The sequence below is a fragment of the Peromyscus californicus genome, unplaced genomic scaffold (genome assembly GCF_007827085.1).
Source record: "Peromyscus californicus insignis strain IS unplaced genomic scaffold, ASM782708v3 Scaffold_8__1_contigs__length_139910024, whole genome shotgun sequence".
Classification (NCBI taxonomy): Eukaryota; Metazoa; Chordata; class Mammalia; order Rodentia; family Cricetidae; genus Peromyscus; species Peromyscus californicus.
This window is the reverse complement of record NW_026294606.1, coordinates 34,340,900-34,361,401: the sequence shown is the minus strand read 5'-3', so window position 1 is coordinate 34,361,401 and position 20,502 is coordinate 34,340,900. Positions and strand designations below refer to the sequence as shown.

Here is a 20,502-nt window from a genome sequence, read left to right as displayed (position 1 = left end):
TTATTGTAAGCAAAACTATGGTAAGTGCTATGAATAAAAAGGAAAAGACTGTTTCTGCACTCGGGTTCTACCTAGTAAGAAGCACTGCGTGAAGGACTGCAGTGGGGTCCAGCAGGTGGGAAGAGCAGGGAGTGCAGGCCGCAGCACTGTTAAGGGATGGCCTGCATGTGGTCTGGGTGGGACAGGACAGGGAAGGGTACAGAAAGAGAAGTTCTTTCTAACAGGGCTTCCCACCTGACAGTTCTAATGAAGTACTTTACCTCAGGCAAAGTTACACAATGTGTGGGAAGAGCCATCACTGGGCCTCTCACTTCTGCCACAGTCAACATGACTCATTTGTGAGAATTAAAAACCTGAGGAAAGAGGAGGAAGTTCACTGACTATCAGCTATTTTTGGAACAAGACCCCATATCCTCTGACACCTAATCCCACATTTTGTTTACAAAAATCACTGCTTTCTGACTCACTGGCTACCAAAAGAAGCCATCATATTTTGCCTCACTTCCTAATTAACACTCACCATAGAAAAAGATACACAGGAGAGAAACACGTGCAACTAAAATGCACTTAAATAGGTCAAAATCGATTAAATACATGTTTGAATCAAATTTCATTAGCATGGCAAGTGCATGTCAGATACTCGAATTTAAAGCATTACACATAATGGGAAATTTCTTCATTAAAGCTTAATAGCTAATGTCTGCCAGCCGCTTATTAACCATCACAACAACCCTATAGCCATTTCGACACAAAGAATCACAGGCCTAGAGAAGCCTGAGTAATTTTTATGAAAACATTCTGCAGGTTTTATTGGTATTTGAGTTTCTCAGTATCCTTAGGATCAATAGTTGATCAAAAGCTGCAGAGGAGACAGTTAAGACAAAACTAAAGCAGTTAGAGTACCTTTCATAGAAAGGGCTAAGTACAGTGATGAAAATATTCTGTGGATGAGATAAAAAATTATATTTAAGGTCTATAAATGTCTTCTACTGAATTCTCACTTGAACAGATTTAGTTATTTGGGTTCTCCTTTAGGCTTTGCTCGGACCCATCCTTTTTCTCCATAAAGTCCTCAATTTCTCCACCATACACTGTGGGTAGTACTTTTCTCCATGGGAATCTTTAGGTACATGACTCTTAACAGTTAAGGAATAGAAATAAAGTCATAACCAAGGCACTAACTTCTTAAAACTGCCTGTGATGCCTCCTTCTCAGTTTTGTGATACTTTCTCACTGCCATTAAGAAAATATCAAAAGATGTTCATAAGCCCTTGCTTAATAAAGCCAATGACCCAACTCCCTTTCCTAATTAAAAGCTGACGGTAGTAAGAATACTTACTATTTGCAATGAATGTTCAGACATCCCAGTCTTATTAAATTTATGTCTATCTTATAATTTCTTCCATTACTAATGCATGCTTAAAGAAATTGATTCTGAGATACATTTTTCTTGTCCTCTACCAGGCCTTGACACAGACTAGCACGAATGGTAGTGGGGACTACCAAGCAGATTCAACCAAAACGGATGATTGAAATTAAAAAGCAATAACATATTAACATATCTAGGCCACGCAGAAGGGTCATGAGGTAAGATCATCAGCATAAATTAGCACATTATTATGAGACAGCCACAGAAGCCAGGCAAAACTCTGCAGAGCAGATCTTTTCATCACAACGACTATACAATGTTGTTTGATTGGATTACGTGAGGAAATACTGCTAGTCTCATACCACCATAGACAACTTCCACTCCTACCCTGAGATACATATGTGAATTCAGAGAGCCTGGGGTGTGGATACAGATGGGTGGAAGGAATTTATTAAACACGTGTTTTGAACATTTGGCTGATTTTGTCCATTTGTCTAGGAATAAGGGCTTAAAAAAATAACTCATTGCATTTTTTTGCTTTTTCTCTTTTCCCTACAAGAATCTGAAAACATAAAGTCATGTAGGAAAATAACCCTTTGTTATTTACCGAGCCCACAGAGTTTTCCATCTCTAAGAAAAGTTGAACAGACTAGACTCATGTTAAATAATTACAGCGCTGCTTAAGCTAGCTACACAGTAAGTCTGGATCATGTCCTCTAAAGCATTCACATCAGAATGCGATCTTTCTTATTTTTCAGGCTATCCCCAGCTCACAGGACCACTGCCAAATCCTATAGAATTTCTAGATGACTATTAGTCAGTACCCACTGTAACTGCTGCTAAGTAACTAACCTTTCCCTTAACTGTGCATTTTAAAGCAATTCAGGCAAATCATATGTGCATCATATTACTGGCATCCACAAAGGCAGCAAGAAAAATGAAGATTTACATATAAGTACATCTGTTCACATGAACATAAAAACAAACCTCTCACAGCCACTGGCGTCATCACTCGGTAAACTACAACACATAGGTGGTAAGTGGGACTATCATGTCAGGGCAATAAGCATGGGTTTTTAATGGAATAAGGTGCAAAGTCTTCCATTTTAAGGCATACTACCCTTAAAAAAAAAGTGATTTGGGGAGAAGAACACAAAAGCTGAAATGTAAAACTGATGCAGATTCAAAACTATTTCTCCATAAAGAGTGGTAAAAGGCACCTGAAAGGTCCTGCACATCTGACCTAACCCACAAAACAAGGACCACCCACCTCATTAAAAAAAAAAAAAAAAAAAAAAACCAGAATACGTAGGCCATGCTATTTTACTTCCAGTAAAAACTCCTGGCAAGTGAACAAGCTGAAAACAACCACGGACGTAAGATGGAACAGAAGATCATCCTACACATATAATCACACTAGGGTCACACGTGAGTTCTCATGGGCTGGCCAAACAGCTCAGGACTTAAGAGCATATCCTGCTCTTGCAGAGAACCTGAGCTGCGTTCCCAGCACTCACATCAGTCAAGTTCACAAGTGCCTCTAATTTCAGCTCTAGGAGATCTGGTGCTTCTGACATCTGCAGTCACCTACACACTCCTGCACAGACTCTCTCTCTCTCTCTCTCTCTCTCTCTCTCTCTCTCTCTCTCTCTCTCTCTCACACACACACACACACACACACACACACACACACACACACACACACAATTAAAAAATACTTCTTTTTTCAAGGTACTGACTCTTCAGAGGTGTTCACCTGCATGTTGACAGATTCAACCACACTGCTGTTGAAAGAAGCCTACCATCGAGCCAGAGGTACATTATCTAATTTTGTATTTCTCACCTAGAAAAGCTACTCATAGACCCTAGATTCTCCTTCTACCACATTACTGCCAAAGGACACAGAAACAGTGAAAGGTTTTGCTAAATTTTCAGAAGTGCTGTTAATATAAAATGACTTTCCAAAATGGATACGCCAGAGTGGTGTGACCTGAAAGCCACACAAATTGTTTATTTATGCCTGCTATGTTTTAATCACTGGACTGTTTTAGAGACTTCAAAAAATTAATGGTTTTGGCTATACAACAGCAACTGTGTTTCCCATGAAACATTAGCTGTCACATTAAGACAAGGTTTTATCATTAATTATATTGGATTATATAGTTTATGTCTACAACATGATTGTTAAATAACCGATTTCCAAACCATTTCAAAATAAAAATGAAATCTGATCCCAGCAAGCCTTACATGAATTAAGGATCCATTTACAAAACAGAAAATTAAATGTAAAAAATATAACCTCAATTTAAGACATTTGCAGATAAGACATCCAACACTTTTTTCATCAAAAAAGGCAAATGAAAATACTAACTTGGATCAATAGTGCCATCTTTTGGGGTTTTTTGGAATTGCTCAAAGGTGTACAAAAACATCTTGAACACACACAAGGAAAGCACAGCAGAGGAGGCAAACCAAGCAAGCTATCAGTTTGTAACGTGTATAACTCACACTCCATCGACACACTAACTATGTATTCTTAAGTGTGTTGCATAAACCTCATGTTCGTTTTGACGTCAGTTCCATTGGTTGGACTACTCTCTTAAAGAAGCAGAGAAAACTTTAATGACTGAGATCCAGAAGCCCCTGAGCCATTCACTGCTGAATCAGAGTATGAGTTTTCAAATTCCAACATTAATCCATTATAATTATATAACCGCACAATCATAATTACCCTGTTATAAGCAATGCACACATTTCTATACACAATTTTGTAAAGTAATTTTATTGTTTTTACAATGTTTCTTATTATACATGTGCCAAAGAAATGATACTTATACTTAAATTAAATAATTACATGACTATATAAACGTTAAATGCATCAGAAAGGTATTTACATTCCAAAAATATTAAAACTTGTATCCAAGACAGTATTTCAACATGTACGACAATGGGGGGACTCATCACTGAACACTGCAAATGGCCTTTCCCTTAGTGGGTGGAAGGGGATCTCAGCGTTCATCATTACAGTTTGCACTTGCCTTATACCTTACCTAAGTCACAAGAGGCTACAAGTGGACTGGACAGGCCAGCTTCAAACACTCCCACTCAAGGGTTTGTGCCTTACATTGATAAGGTAGGTCTGTGTACACCTTCACTGTCTTTTGTGTTGTTATTCTTCAATAATTTCTCAAAATTGTATGAAATCACAACATACTCCTCTAGAACAGCCTCACACTTCCTTCATTTCTGTAAGCTAACTAACAATTCAGCTCTCACATGGAAAGGAGAAAATATTACAATTGAATCACTCATTACAATAAATTTTACTCAAATGGCCATCAGCAAATGGTTCTTCAGAAAGTGAGTTTCTAAAGCACAGCTAAAAGGCCATCAAAATGGAGACACCTTATAAGGTAGCAAGATGGTGACTGAAAACACAGAAGGATCAAAGCCAGAGCCTAAAGGGTGAGCTGAGTGCTGCTCTAGAAATGAGGACATAGGGAAGCTACTAAGTGCTGGCCTGCTGTGCACAAAGGCCTGGTCGGACCCAGCACTGTAACTGTAGAAACTGAGATACAGAAAAATTATGTTTTAAAAATATATATACATACATGCATACATATGTGTATATATATATATATACATTATACATATTATGCATATATATTACACTGAGCACTACTCTCCCGTGAAAACAAAACCACAACAGTGATTATTACAGAACTCAGAAACATCTTCAGTCCATTGACTAGCCTTGTCATTTTACAGAACACGTATCTAAAAGTACAGAAGCAGACGTGGAAATGGAGACTTGGATATCTCTAAATAAAAGCCTAACTGCTGGAAGGATGTGACTCCCCAAAGCTCTCCTTCACCTCTCAGGTGCGCCCGCCAAGTCTTCTCTAGAGACAATCGCCTTCCCCTATTTCTGAGTGGTGAGTGAAAATTCCATTCTGAAGGCCCTTAGATTTATTTCTTTGTTTTATTCCCTGAGAAATAAAAAGGGGGGAAAATGAGAAAATGCCATTCTTAACTCCACTTCTACTATACCCTTCACCAACCAGTGCAAATAATTCAACTTTTGAACACAAGGAACACTCTTGACCCTACTCTGATGAGCACACAGGAATATACACAAACCAGCAGGAATATATCTAACCATATTTTATCAAGTTTAAAGGTCCATCAAAATTGCTACAGTCAATTCCATCCCATTAAATAGAAAGCAATTACTGCTTCCAATTTAATAATAATGGATTAAACTGGATTTCTGATTCAATACCATTTGTAAAAGTGTCCATGTCAGGAAGAGTGATGGCGTGTGGATCTTATCTCAGACATGTCAAGACTAAGCTGCCTGGACTTGACAGCCACCAAAGAGGACACCTCTACTGAAAGCCCCAGGGAGTCACATGCACATATATCATTTAGTTAACTGTTACAGTATAGTTTCACTTTTTACTGTCTTAAAGTTAGAAAATAATTATTTCCATTTATTATATTCAAAGTCAGTTTTACTTGATCACTAACCCATATACAATGCACATTTAAAAAATTCCTATTTTGTGAGTGGTACCCTATACAATGTCACTAGTAATTCAAACACGTGCAGACACTGATTATTCTGGCTCATTTAATCCTACTCAGCCAGAGGAAGGGACTCACTCCTAATCCCAGCACTTGGGAGACTAACACAGGAGCATCACTGTAAGTTTAGGACTAGTCTGGCCTATACAATGCATTTCAAACCAACCTGAACTATACAGTGAGATTCTGCCTCAAAAAAACGAGGAAGAATACTCTAGAAACCCTAACAAGGTCACTGACACAGATATTGTCATTTGTTCAGCTATTAGGCTAACAGAAGGTAACACCTGCTTTTACAGTAGGACAGTATTAATAGCTGGGTACTGCTGCTCTGACTCACTGAACAATGTGTCTTTGAAATGTCCAAGCTGAGTAAGACGGGAAGAATTCACCAAAGGAAAGGAAAGGAAAATAGGCAAATCACCCTCGGGTGGGATCAGCGGAGGAGTCGTTCACTGTTTCAGCAAAGCAGAAATAAGCTACATGGTAGCCGTGCGACAGACTGTGGTTTACAGAGAGCAGGGCGCGAAGGGGATCCATCAGGTTAGTGAAGATGCTGTTGAGGCACAATTCCCACCAAGAAAGCCCTTAGGTTGCCACAAACATAAGACACAGTAGAGTGTATACAAACCTGTACCAGAATCCTGAGCCCCTCTTAAATCAGCCATCAAAAGCATATCAATGGGTTTGTGAGGGAACAAGGGAAATGTGAAAGTAGAGTTAAGCCCATTCTGCTTTACCGTTTCTTAGGCCTGTTTAGCTGTAACACATAAATAGATCTATCGACTAATGAGGTCCTCAATGGATCTGGGCCACTGTTTTTAGTAAGTGTGACAGTAATGGAGTCCTACGGTAACCCTACCTTAATCTATTCCTATGGACGATGACCACAAGCAGATTCTAGGACAAGCTGCGAGAGCGGCCAAAACCAGTTGGAGCTCTCAGCCCATCACTGGTAATCACACATCTCATTTCCTGCACATTGCATCTCAGATTAACATGAGCTCACATGGCCTCTGAAAAGGTCAATTTGCCAAGTTCTTATATAAATACTGTTAAAAATATAAAAAAGTAGAGAAAAATTAAATGTTAGGTAACTTAATGACTTCTAATCATTTTATTAGATGATCATTTGTAGCATGAAATTCATGTTCAAGGGTCATAACACCCTAAGTGATCATATGATGCAATACTGCCATCTGCTGTTCAAGAGCTAAAAACACATCTTTAATGCAAACCCTCTTAAATCTGAAGGCCAAAAAGAGCTAGTTCGTGTTGAACATGTCCAACAACTGACATTCCCAAAGTTTTTAGTCCTAAAATTAAAGAAGGCAATGCAAAAAATTAAAATTTTAAGTATGTTTTTAGATGAAGCATTCATGACAACTTCTCATCTACTTATTTTCTCAAGAAAGAACTACAACTTAAACACAGGTTATAATTTATTCAACAACAAACACTGTAGAAAATCTCCAGGCATAATCTGAATGGTTAAGCAATTAAATGAGTTTCAGCTTTCTGAAGTTATATGAATATATGTTGATTTGTCTCAAAAAAAATCTCTAAAATATTGTAGGTAGAACACAGTGTAGCAGAAGGTGAGAAAATTTTTAAGGACTCCTGTGTCTCCTGACAGAGCCCAAGTTTATTCATGAAAACAGCATGTGGCTGGCTATTCTATTCACATGCTACACAAAGCTGAAGTTCAAGGAACCTCAAAAGTCAGGACAAAGGTTAACAGGATGAAGAAGAATCTTCAAGTTCATAAAGAGAAACAGGAAAATGTGACGGTTACCACAATTTTAATAGTGGGAAAATTGGGAAAGCAGGTTTTCAATCTTTATCAAGATGATTTCACTAGCATGGGAGTGTCAACCATTACTGGGCATTCATTTTGGACATAAGATGAGCTTCTTCCGCCACAGAATGAAGGCACGGAACCAAGTACCTGGGAATTCACAAGAATGAACTAGGTTTCACTTACTCCTTTAAAACAAAGAGGAGATTCTAATCAGTCATTCAAGGTTATTTAAACATAAGGAATACTGCTTGGAGTATAAAGGGGAAAGGCCTACACTATTTAATCTGTACAGATAACACAATATAGGACAAAATCAGTGCCACTTAGCAAGCTGTTAGTTCAGACACAGGCAGTTTGGATGTTTCAAAAGAGGACAAACAGAGAGAAATTTCTGAGCCAACTGGACAAAAAAAATAAATAGAAGAAATTAAATGTTTCTGTGCTCTCTGGAAAATAAAAATGTAAACTTGTATAAGGAAGAAACAAAAACTAACAAAGCAATCACAAAAATAGCTCTGTGAGAAGTGTCTCCAGAGGCCCTAAATTCAATTCCCTCCCTCTGGGGCTCAGGGAACCCTGCAGAAGAGGAGGCAGAAAGATTGTAAGAGCCAGAGGGGATGGAGGACACCAAGGAAAAAGGCCTTTAGACACAGCAAGATACACATATGAACCCAGAGAGTCTGACAACATGCACAGGGCCTGCAAAGGTCTAAGCCAGATGGGGTCCCAGCACTGAGAAGGCAAGTAGACACAAGCCCATATCCCTAGCCCAGAAGCTATCTCCAGTTGATAACTGCTCACAAAGGAAAAGGTAGTTTGATCCAATGGAGTCTCACGAGGGATACAGACCACTCTTAAGGCCAGGCCCCATAACCAGCAGTAGATGGCCAACATAAAACAAACTCAATGGCATTTTTGGAGGTTCACTGTATCATAATGCTTTTTCAGGGCATTTTTTTAACTTTACAAGTCCTTGCATATCTATTGTGATTTCCCATTTTGTGTTTTTATGGGATTTCTATGTATGTGAATGTGTGTGTCCCTGCATCTTTATGTTTCTTGAGCTTTTTCCTGGGCTCTTTTTCTTCAGTTTGTTTGTTTTTATTTTATTTTATGTTATTTTTTTTTAGATGTCTGTTTATATACTAATGAGAGAAAAGGTGGGGATTTGGATGAGTGGGGAAGTGATAAGAATTTGGAAGGAGTTGGGGAAGGGGAAACCATAATCAGAATATATTAGGTTTTTTTTTTTTTAATCTATTTTCAGGGATGAGAGATGGAGAGATGGCTCAGAGGTTAAGAGCACTGGCTGTTCTTCCAGAAGTCCTGAATTCCATTCCCAGCAACCACATAGTGGCTCACAACCATCTATACTGAAATCTGGTCCCCTCTTCTGGTATTCAAGTAAACATGCAGGCAGAACACTGCATACATAATAAATGAATAAATCTTTTTTAAAAATCTATTTTCAATGAAAAACATTACTTTCAATAAAAAATAGTGGGAAATGTATTCTGCTCTTCTACAATACTGCTCCTCTTCCACAACCTAAACCAACACTTGTATCCTTGACTCTGCTGCCCTTTTCCATCCACCTTCCTGAATCCAAATGCCTCTAACTCAAGTCCTGCTTAGTCCATATCATGTTTCCTGACTCAGGGTAATGAGTCCAGGAATCCAAGGATCCGATACCCTCATCCCTTTCACCTGTAAAACAAAAAGAGTGTGTCTTCAGTCCCACTGTTTATTACACACCCTGCAATACCATGGATGAGGGGTCTCCTTTTACATTTAGGTATCTCCAAACTTCACATTTTTGTTGTCTGGGAAAATAAAGGGCAAGCTACAAAGTCTGGTTAGGACTGCTGTTAGCTCCCTCCTTCACAGTGCTGGGGAGAATCGACAAAACAGCTCAGTGATCAGGGGCCATGGTCATCATACCTCAGTGCTGTTTCCTGCATCGGGGACACCTCCTAAAATGGCTGATCCACTTCTACTGCCCCTATGCTAGAACAGCATTGCACAAAGGCAGTTTTGAATAAGATTCTCAACTTTCTGCCTTAGCAGTGGCAAAACATGGCCAGCAAAACAGAATGCTTCTGAGTAATAGCATCAGGTCATGCAAATAACCTAATATGTGATAATTTCCAGTCATCGGAAGAGGAAAGTGAATTACTGGCAAGTTACAGAAATAGTTTTTTAAGATTTGTTTTATTTTATTGTATGTATATCAGTGCTTCACTCATATGTATGTCTGTGCACTGTGTGCATGCCTGATGCTGGCAGCAGAGGTCAGAAGAGGACGCTGGATCCCCGAAAACTGTAGTTAGGGATGGTCGTGAACCACCCATGTTGGAACTAGGAACTGAACTCGGGTTCTCTGCAGGAACAATAAGTGCTCTTAACCTATGGCCTATCTCTTCAGGCCCCTAAGGAGTACATTCATATTTTATTCATTTTTATTTTATGTTTATGGCTGTTTTCCCTGAATATATGTCTGTGTACCATGTATATGCAGTGCTGGTGGAGGCCTGTAAGGGCATCAGATTCTCCAGAACTAGAAGTAGAGACAGTTATGAAACACCATATGGATGCTGGAAACTGACTACAAAAGCAGCAAGTGCCGCTAACTGCTAAGCTAGCTCTCTGGCTCCACACAGTTCCTATTCTGATGTACGGACACCTTTGTTTCTCATTCTAGAACCATTTCTATGGCTAACTTCTGAGCCTTAGAATAACGTGAAGACCCAACACTATCAATAAAGTGACATATGGTGATATTTTATTTGTGTTGAAATGTGATTTTATTTGTATGTTAATAAATAAAGTTACCTGGGGGTCAGAGCTAATAGCAAGCCATTTAGCAGAAGTCTGGCAGTGGTAGCACACACCCTTAATCCCAATCACATGACAGGCAGATATCCGTGTGTTCAAGAACACCACCAGCATGGAGACACACACCTTTAATCTCAATACCAACCATAGAGACCTAGAGGTCTGTATAGACAGGCAGTGATGAGGAGGTCATGTGGTTGGGTTTACAACCAATGAGAAGGCAAAACAGAAAGTCAATAAAAAGACAGATACACAGGAAGTAGGTCTCCAGATAGACTTCTAAGTTTATCAAGGCATCACCTTTGACTACAGAAAATCTCTGCAGAGGACTCTTGAGTAAAATGGTTTTTGTTAAATACACTACTCAACACATAACTGAATACCTCACTATAAGTATTCATCACTAATGCATACAGTCCAATAAAGTCAGAAACGTAAAGTCAGGATATTTTAAATATTTTTAAAGCTTAGATCAATAAAGTCCTGTCTTTGTCTTTGGTTATAAAGTATGTAAGATTAGCATCATAAAAATGAGTATTTTACAAACTGTACTACAAAAACTGTACTATACTATAAAATGTGAACGGTCCTGGTGATGAGATAGAGGAAAGAGATAGCTGAGAAAAGTTAGTTGGTGACCTGCATAAAGAAAAGGTAATGGTATTTTCCACTGAATTTCTTTTGTTGTTGTTGCTCTGCTCTGCTCTGCTCTGCTCTGTTTTGTTTTGTTTTGTTTTTTGTTTTGTTTTGTTTTGTTTTTGAGACAGGATCTTACTATGTAGCTCTGGCTGACCTCAAACACATAGAGATCCACTTGCCTCTGCCTCTTAAGTGCTAGGATGATGAGCACACACAACAGGCTCCCACTGAATTTCATCAGGGAATCAAGAATTCAAAAATCAAAACTTGTCTTCTTGTGTTTCTATGGAGTTTCTATGAACTCTATTTATAATTAAGGAAGTAGAAATTGACCAAGCAGCTCTTAGTTGACAAAGCTAACCATAATAAAAGAAAGACTTCAAACTTTCAACTTTCAACTCTGCAATGAAATATATTGCCAACGTAACAATGGCTCTCTTTCTCTCTCCCTCTGAAAAACTTCTCAAAAGGACCACACATGAAGACTCCTAAGAGGGAAATTTTTTTAAATGTTGGACAACAAAAACTACTCTATGGCTGGAGAGATGGCTCAGAGGTTAAGAGCACTGACTGTTCTTCCAGAGGTCCTGAGTTCAATTCCTAGCAACCACATGGTGGCTCACAACCATCTGTAATGAGATCTGGTGCCCACTTCTGGCTTGCAGGAATACATGCAAACAGAACACTGTAAACATAATAAATTAAAAAAAAAAAAAAAAACTACTCTAACAAAAGATATTATTAATAGTAGATTTCCACACTGAATGGCTCTTAAAACACCGATTCCAAGGGACCACATAGCATGAGGCAAACACATAAAGCTGTGCAGATATGCCTAAATTTCAATGTGGGCTCTAGTGCAAACAAGCTAGGTGGATCCTTCTCAACATGTCTTCATGTGTCCATGCGTCTTCCTTCTCCAGTCTCAATCTTATTCTAAAGTATAAGTTAGTCTCGTGCCAGTTAATTCATCTGTTACTTCAAAATTACACGGAAATATCTTGCATACACTAAGCTTTTCAGCAGTTCATCTCCCCTTCCTAAAAACGTGTGCAAAACTCCTTACACTTAGAACTAGCCTAACCAGAAAGAACAGATGTCACATTTTTCACTTCACAGTATATTGGAATAGCTAAAGTCTACTACCTTTACAGATTTTCACACAATCAATCTATTCTCTGTTGTTTTTTGTTTCTTGGGTGTTTGTTTGTTTGTTTGTTTGTTTGAGAAAAGGTCTCTCCATGTAGCCCTGACTGTCCTGGAATTCGCTATGTAGACCAGAGTAGCCTAGAACTCACAGAGATCCACTGGCCCCTACCTCTTTCCACCATTTAAAGAAATTTCCCTCTTAGGAGTGCTGGGACTAAAGACATGCATCATCACACCCAGCTTACTCTGTGTCTTAATATAATTTATTATATAGGTAAGCTTATTATGTTTCGTTCCATTTCGAGTGACATCATCACAAGCTAGTAAAGGAAACTGAGGTAAGCAAGCAGGTAACATTTGCTGCTGCCACTGTTTTGAAGTCACCTTGTGTAACAGGAATTATTTCTGTCAACCTCAATTCAAACACAAAAATTTCATTTTAAGATTCTTTTAAATAATCTTCTCATCAGTATGTGATCCTTGGATATATTTTTATGCAAACATTTCCACACATATATCAAAGATATGTAACTGACCTCAGACACAAAAAGTTAAAGTTACTTCAAGTTGAGTGGCCAAAGCCCAGAAGTACTCTACATGCTTGAATCACTCCACTCGTCTGCCTCTCTACACCAAGTACCTGCTTCACATAGAAATTTCCTTAAATCAAACATTAAATGCGACATTCTGACCTGACACGACAAAGTATTTCTACAACATAAATTATAAAGCTTTAAATACAGCAGATCCTACTTCTCTGTATTATAAAAAAGAAAGAAAGAATTCATTAGAAATAAACATTGTCTAAAATAACCTCTAAGATTTATCCAAGAATATAAAGATTCTCTCTTTTGTATCTCCACAAGCTCCCAGAACTCTACCCATAAATACCATGAATACACAGTATGTTCACAGTATGTTCATACTTGCCAAATGAATAAACTATACACAAAGATACAAAGAAACCATCAAACAATTTAAAAGTCTAGCAATGTTTAAGCTTTCTGAATCTATGGACACCCAAGATAGACACTCAGTTCTGACTTCCATAAGTTTGTCCACAAGCACACACTATCCTCATGTGCTTATGAATAAGAATTTCAACCTGGAGATGAACTTTCCCACAAACCAAAATGCACATGCATTCTGCAGCAGGTGTAACCACCTAGAGAAGCCAGGCCCATATAGGATGAGGCAGTGGTTATGAATTCTTTGATAGAACTGTATTATTAGAGATTCTTAAGAGACCCAAAAAGCCTAATAATTACTACTGTTCTATAAGCTGAGGCCATCCTGATCTACACAGGGGAAGGAGACAGTGAGACCCTATGTTTTAAAAAAAAAAAATCACTGCTACTCTTAAAGAGTTCTTCTAGAACTATTCCCAGAACCAATTAAGACAAACAAAAATACAACCATCTAAAATTCCAGTACTCCCTCAGGAAGCTGAGAGTTTAAGGCCAGTCTAGGCTATAGAGTCAGGAAGGAAAAAAAAAAGATAAAACTGTCTATTATTAACTAAAACAGCTTTGTTTTACTATGTCTCAAATCTTACTCACAGGCCACTTGTTTCTAACACTTGATGTGTGAAAATATGATGACTTACACCAAATGAAGACACAGATATCTCCAAAAGAAATAATTCAGAAACAATAACCAAAGCCTTACTAGGGGGAAAGTTCATCCTATAAAAATCTCTTCCTTGAAGAAAGTGTTCCTGGAATGTAGGCATTCAAACTACATTTCTACCTGATTTTGAGACAGTGTCCCACTACACAGCCCAGGCTGTCCACACCTCACAGCTCTCCTGCCTCAGTCTCCTAATACACCTCCAAGCCCTGCCAGACCATATTTCTTAAAAAAGCAATAGCTCCCATGAGGAAAGTTCACCTGCTGGCCACCTTGCCAATTTAATTCTAGCATTTCCCATTATCCTTGATACCAATTAACTGTTCTGAGTGACATTTGTTAGGGAATACATCCTTTGTCTCCATAGGATCTCCTCCATGGATGGAGTGCTCTAGGCCCTGGGTTGCATCTGCAGCACTGCACAAAACCAGGCAGAGGAACAGAAATTCAAGGTCATCCTCAGCTACTTGGGTAGTTTGAATCCCTGTCTCAAAAGAAGTTTCTTAAAATTATGAATCTTTTCCTTCAAAATGAAAAATGGTAGAAAGAAATGTTAAGTTAACAACTACTCAAAATTTTTATGAAGGTTTCCTGCAGAGTAATTATGTACTGGACTCAGGGTTAAAAGCAGCAATTTCAAGTATCTTAATCCACCTCATCTTTCTTAACCAAAAAGTAAAACATTTATAAGTAGCCATTAAGAAATCTTGATTTCTCTATACACTGTTTTCAGTAATCTCTGTATTCAGTACATAAAATCTAAATTAAACACCTATATATATTCATTGTTATTTCAGGCCCATACTTAATTAACAAAACAATCTAAACTAACAATTTTAATAAGATCCCACTATTCCAGAATAATCAAGAAAATTGGCATCAGTAATCCAAAATCATGCAAATTATGCTTCAGATCTAAACTTGAGGTCTACAGAGAATTGGGGAATATAGCCCATATTTAGCATAGGTAAAAACTGAGTGAATTCAACAGTGTTAAAAAAGAAAAAATTGACAGGCTGTGGAGATGGCTCAGGGTATAAAACACTTCCTTTGCAAGCTAACAATTTGGATCCCCAGAACCCATATAAGTGCACATACACACAATAAATATGAAGGTAGACTAGACATGGTAGTATATGCCTTTAATCCCAACAGAGGCAGGAGGATTAATCTCTGATTTCATGGCCAGCCAGTCAACATAGGAAGTTGCAGACCAACCAGAGCAACATAGTGAAACACTTGTCAAAAAAGTATAAAGCTATATCAAATCATTCATTCATTCTCTCTCATTCATTCTCATTCTCTCTCTCTCTCTCTCTCTCTCTCTCTCTCTCTCTCTCATTTTTTTTGTTTTTTTTTTTTTTTGTTTTTCAAGACAGGGTTTCTCTGTGTAACAGCCCTAGCTGTCCTCGAACTCACAGAGATCCACCTGCCTCTGCCTCTTGAGTGCTGGTATTAGAGGTGTGTGCACCACCACCCATCAAATCATTCTCTTATGATGTTATTTAATGTGTAAATTGGAGACTAGAGAGATGGCTCAGTGGTTAAGAGCACTGACTGCTCTTCCAGAGGCCTGAGTTCAATTCCCAGCAACCACATGGTGGCTCACAACCATCTATAATGAGATTTGGTGCCCTCTGCTGGCAAGCAGAGCACTCATACATAAAATCTAAACAAATAAATAAAAATTAATGTGTAAATTGTACTGCTATACATAAAATAAATATAGTTTGATAAAAAATAAAATAAAATTTGCTACAAATGGTATTGGAGATATATCTTAGCAGTTAAGAGCAAGAATGATTTTCCAAAGGTCTCAAGTGTAAGTCCAGGCATCCACTTGACAGCTCACATCTGTCTGTAACTCCAGTTCGAAAGGATCTGATGTCCTCTTTTGGACTCTGAGAGCATTGCACACATATAGTGTACAGACATATACACAGGCAAAACACATATAAAAAGAAATTTTATAAACTTTAAAATAAAAAAAATGCTAGAAATAACAAAAAAAAAGGTAAAGATTTCCTTCCTCAGTATCTCACAGAAGCTAGACCTATTTATATTTCCCAGGCCTATTACATACCTAGATGAGTAAAGTAAGTGATTTACAGTCTATAGCATTCAAGTCATAAAGTGAAGATAATAAATGGTATATGAAATATAAATGCATGTAATTAATATAAGTATATAAAAGTAATAAAAGTAATATACTACATTAGTAAGAAAAATAAATTTCATTTTCAATTTTTAATTCTCCCTTTTAAAATATTTCCAAATAAGAAATCAAAATTAGGGTTCAGTGAGTACAGGAGACTACCAGGGAGCCAGACAACCTGAGTTCTAGCTCCAGTTTCCATACTGCAAAGAGAGAGCTGATTCCCACAAATTTTCTCTGGCCTCTACATGAATGTCCTGGCATGCATACACACAAAATAAATAGATGTAATTTTTTAAAGAAATCCAAATTAAATATGCATAATAAAGAGTAAATTGTTTTATTTAGTCTTGTTTTGTAACAAAGTCTTACCAACTAGCTCAGGTGGCCTGAAATTCACTATATAGGCCAGGCTGACCTTGAACTCACAGGTGATCCTCCATCCTCTGCCTCCCAAGTGCTGGGATTGCAGATGTGTGCCACAAGACTACCACACTTAGAAAGTTTATATTCTTATTTAAAATACAGAACTGTTATGTTATATAGGGACTACTTTCATTAGGCTATATTCAAACTGCTAATGGATTAAACTGTAAACTAAAATATAGTGGATATTTACTATCACCTTACAGGTTGGTGCTAATGTTTTTAATGTTTTATAAATTTCCTGAAAGGCTATCTTCTTATTAAACTACACCATCAGAACATATTAAAGCAAGCTCGAGATAAATTATACTGACTTAATATTGAATATAAAGTAGTAATTCTGAAAGTATATTTTAAGCATTTTTAACTGAATGAACAAAAAGTATTAAGACTGGCTACATCTGATATGGTAATTTGAATGAGAATGATCCCCTTAAAGGCTCATATATTGGAATATTTGGTTCCCAGTTGGTGACCAAAATGTTTGGGAAGGATTAGGAGAAGTGACCGCATTAGAGAAGCCTGTCTCTGGGGACAGCCTTGGGATTTCAAAAGCCTCCCACCATCCCCCATATGCTCTCTCAACCTCCTGCGTTTGAGATGTGAGCTCCCAGCTGTTGCTACTGCCATGTCTTTGCTCCATCATCGTGGACTTTAACCCTCTAGAGCCATAAGCTCAGTTAAACACTCTTTTATAAGTTGCTTTGATAATGGTTATACCTAATCCAGTCTTGGCTGGTAAGCAGTTGGTTGTGAAGGACTCAAGATGAGAATGCACCTAACCCATAAAGATATTCCACCACAGGAGAAAATTCCTAAAGATGTATGAATTCCAGACATGTTCCAAGTCCAGTTGCAACAGCTCAAAGCCCCATTTTTCTCACTAGGCTCTGGAACCCCTTTACAAGAAGCATGCAAACAAGGCCATGCTCCAGCCGGAGACTTTGAAGTTTTCCAACCCCACCAAGGATACAGTTATGGTTCCCACTTGTACAAGCATGGGCCAGCAGCAGTGAATGGCATGCTCAAGCTTCAGCAAGCCATAAAAGCTCTGGAACTAGACCCAGGAATGGAGTCAGACCAGTTTTCACTGGATATTAGGACATAAGAGATTAGGCTGTGACCAGTGGTGGAATGGTTCTAGCCACCTTACCTGCTACTTGCTACCTCCTGGTGGCCTTCATGGACTCTAATCCACTGGAACCATAAGCTCAAATAAACTCTCCTCTAACTTGTGTTGGTCAAGGTGTTTTATCACAACAGAAAAGTAACTAAGACAGGGACATTTGACAAACAAATAACCAGTTTTCTTCAGAAAAATGAAGGCAGTAAGAGAAAGTACTGAGGATCTGTCACAAATTTTCAAACACTACCAAAACATAACAATTCGATGTAAAGTGGGACCCTGGAACAGACCCAGGAACAGAAACAAAAAGTTACAGGGAAAAGCTGTATAATTCAAGCCAGATACACAGTTTAGACAGCAATATCACAAAGGTGCTAATATTCTGACTTATTTATAAAAGTACAATCATGTAACATGTTGATATCAGAGGCTGGGTAAAGGACTTACATGAAGTTTCTATAGCTTTTCATTTCAAAATAAAAAAGGCTTTAATGTTAGCCGGGCGATGGTGGCGCACGCCTTTAATCCCAGCACTCGGGAGGCAGAGCCAGGTGGATCTCTGTGAGTTCGAGGCCAGCCTGGTCTCCAAAGCGAGTTCCAGGAAAGGCGTAAAGCTACACAGAGAAACCCTGTCTCGAAAAACCAAAAAAAAAAAAAAAAAAAAAGGCTTTAATGTTACTTTAAAAGGTGATATGGCTCAGTGAGTAAAGACACCTGTCATCAAGCCTGATGTAAGTTTGACCCATGGGGTCCCACACAGGAAAAGAGAGGAATCCTCTCCTGCAACTGTCCTCTGACCTCCAGATGTGTACCACTGCACATGTGTACCCACACATATACACACACAAAATAAAAGGTCATATAAATAAACAAACAAAAATGAAAGGTAAAAAATATGATAACCAGCTATCTAGTAATATATAATAGCTATTAGAGTCGTACCTTCAAATTATTAAATTACACTAAAATACCACTAAAATGCTGGGGCTAGACTACCTGTCTCCAAAATCTGCAACTCTGAAACTTAATCAATAAAATACATTATGGGTCTCATTACCTGTAATTTTATAACCATAGGCAGCCAGCTGTCCAGCCATGTATTCTCCATCTGAATTATTATGTGAGCAGCCCCATGTTCGTATCCAAATTTTCTGTATGCCTGGAATAGTGCTGTTAAGTAATCAATTAAAACAAAGTGAGTATCTTTAAGTGATTTTTTAAAATAAAAACCACTAGATGACAAACTAGAATCAATGATGAACAGTGATGTGGAAGTGTAAGCCTAATAAACCCTTTCCTCCCCAAGTTGCTTTTTGGTCATGGTGCTTTGTCACAGCAATAGAATCCCTAACTAAGACACACTTATACTACACGTCATGCACAAAGACACAACAGTAATAAATAAAATGTTTTAAAATCTAGATAAAATAACCACAGAATCACAAGAAAAATCTCTGTATTTAAAAATGTCCTTTTGGCATCTCTTGTCCGCAAATTCCAATACTGGAATTGGTTATCTCTAGTTGAGTTGTTGGCCAAAAGGGTGCCGTGGGAAACCCCAAACAGCCCAGGCTATTAATTGGCAAACTTACAGTACTACAGATTGCTCTCCACAAGCTTATAGTAAGACTCTATTGCTGTAGACAACACCTACACAACTCACTGACCATGGAGCAGTAGAGCTGGGGCCTACCTAGAGCCTTCACCCCTCCTGACGAACGTTGGCAGCACTGGAAGGGGCTCACACACTCCTGAAGGAGAAAGGTGAACACTAACGCAGCTACCAACTTCAGTCTACAATGGTGACCTGCATACAAGACGGACTAGTGCAATAGTGGCACAGGGTTTGCGGGAAAAACAACGAATACCTGGTTGGATCTATGGCCCACTCCATGGGATGGAACCCATCCCATCACTGTTCAGGTGGCCAAAAACCTGAGAATAGACAGGCCAGGGACCTAGGGGAAGCCAAATACTACTGTTCTACTAAAAGAATGTAGCAATAAAATGACTACTAATGACATTCTGTTGTACTCATAGATCAGTGTCTTTTTGTTTTATCTTACTATGTTTTATTTTATTATCACCCCTTAGAAGCCTGCTTGTTTTCTAATGAGAGACAGAAAGGGGGTGGATCCAGATGGGAAGGGAGGAGGGGAGGAACCAGAAGGAGTAAAGGGAGGGGAAAAAATCAATTTTCAATAAAAGGGGGAGAAATAAAATGGTAAATAAAAAAACAAAACATTTTTTAATTAAAAATAAATAAATAATGTCCTTTTGGACCCATAAGAAGATTCAGCAAGTAAAGGGATCTGCCATCAAGCCTAATGATCTGAGTTCGATCCCAAGATACTTGTTAGAGAAAGAGAACTGACTCCAAGTTGACCCCTGACCCTCACTCACATACACATGTATTTGTGCGCACTCACACAATAAATAAAATGTAATCTTAAAAAATTCTAAATATAAATAAAAATTGTCCTTTCATGCCAGGTGGCACATACCTGTAATCCCAGAACTCAGGAAAGAAAAGTAGGAGGATGATAAGTTGAGGGTCATCACTGAACCAAGCTACAAGAGAGCTTGCCTCAAAAAAAGGTTTTCTCAAGCCGGGCGATAGTGGCACATGCCTTTAATCTCAGCACTCAGAAGGCAGAGGCAAGTGAATCTCTGTGAGTTCAAGGCCAGCCTGGTCTACAGAGTGAGATCTAGGACAGGCTCCAAAGCTACACAGAGAAACCCTGTCTCAAAAAAAAAAGAAGAAAAGTATTTCTCTGGATTGTAGT

General features: G+C 38.3%; 1 protein-coding gene across 1 annotated transcript in view; it reads right to left on the bottom strand.

Moving 5' to 3' along the window:
- Cdkal1 (CDK5 regulatory subunit associated protein 1 like 1) overlaps positions 1–20,502 on the bottom strand; it is a 570,376-nt gene that overhangs the window by 534,559 nt on the left and 15,315 nt on the right. Inside the window, 1 exon segment of the mRNA XM_052727871.1 lies at positions 18,774–18,886. Coding sequence (XP_052583831.1) covers positions 18,774–18,886 — 113 coding nt within the window.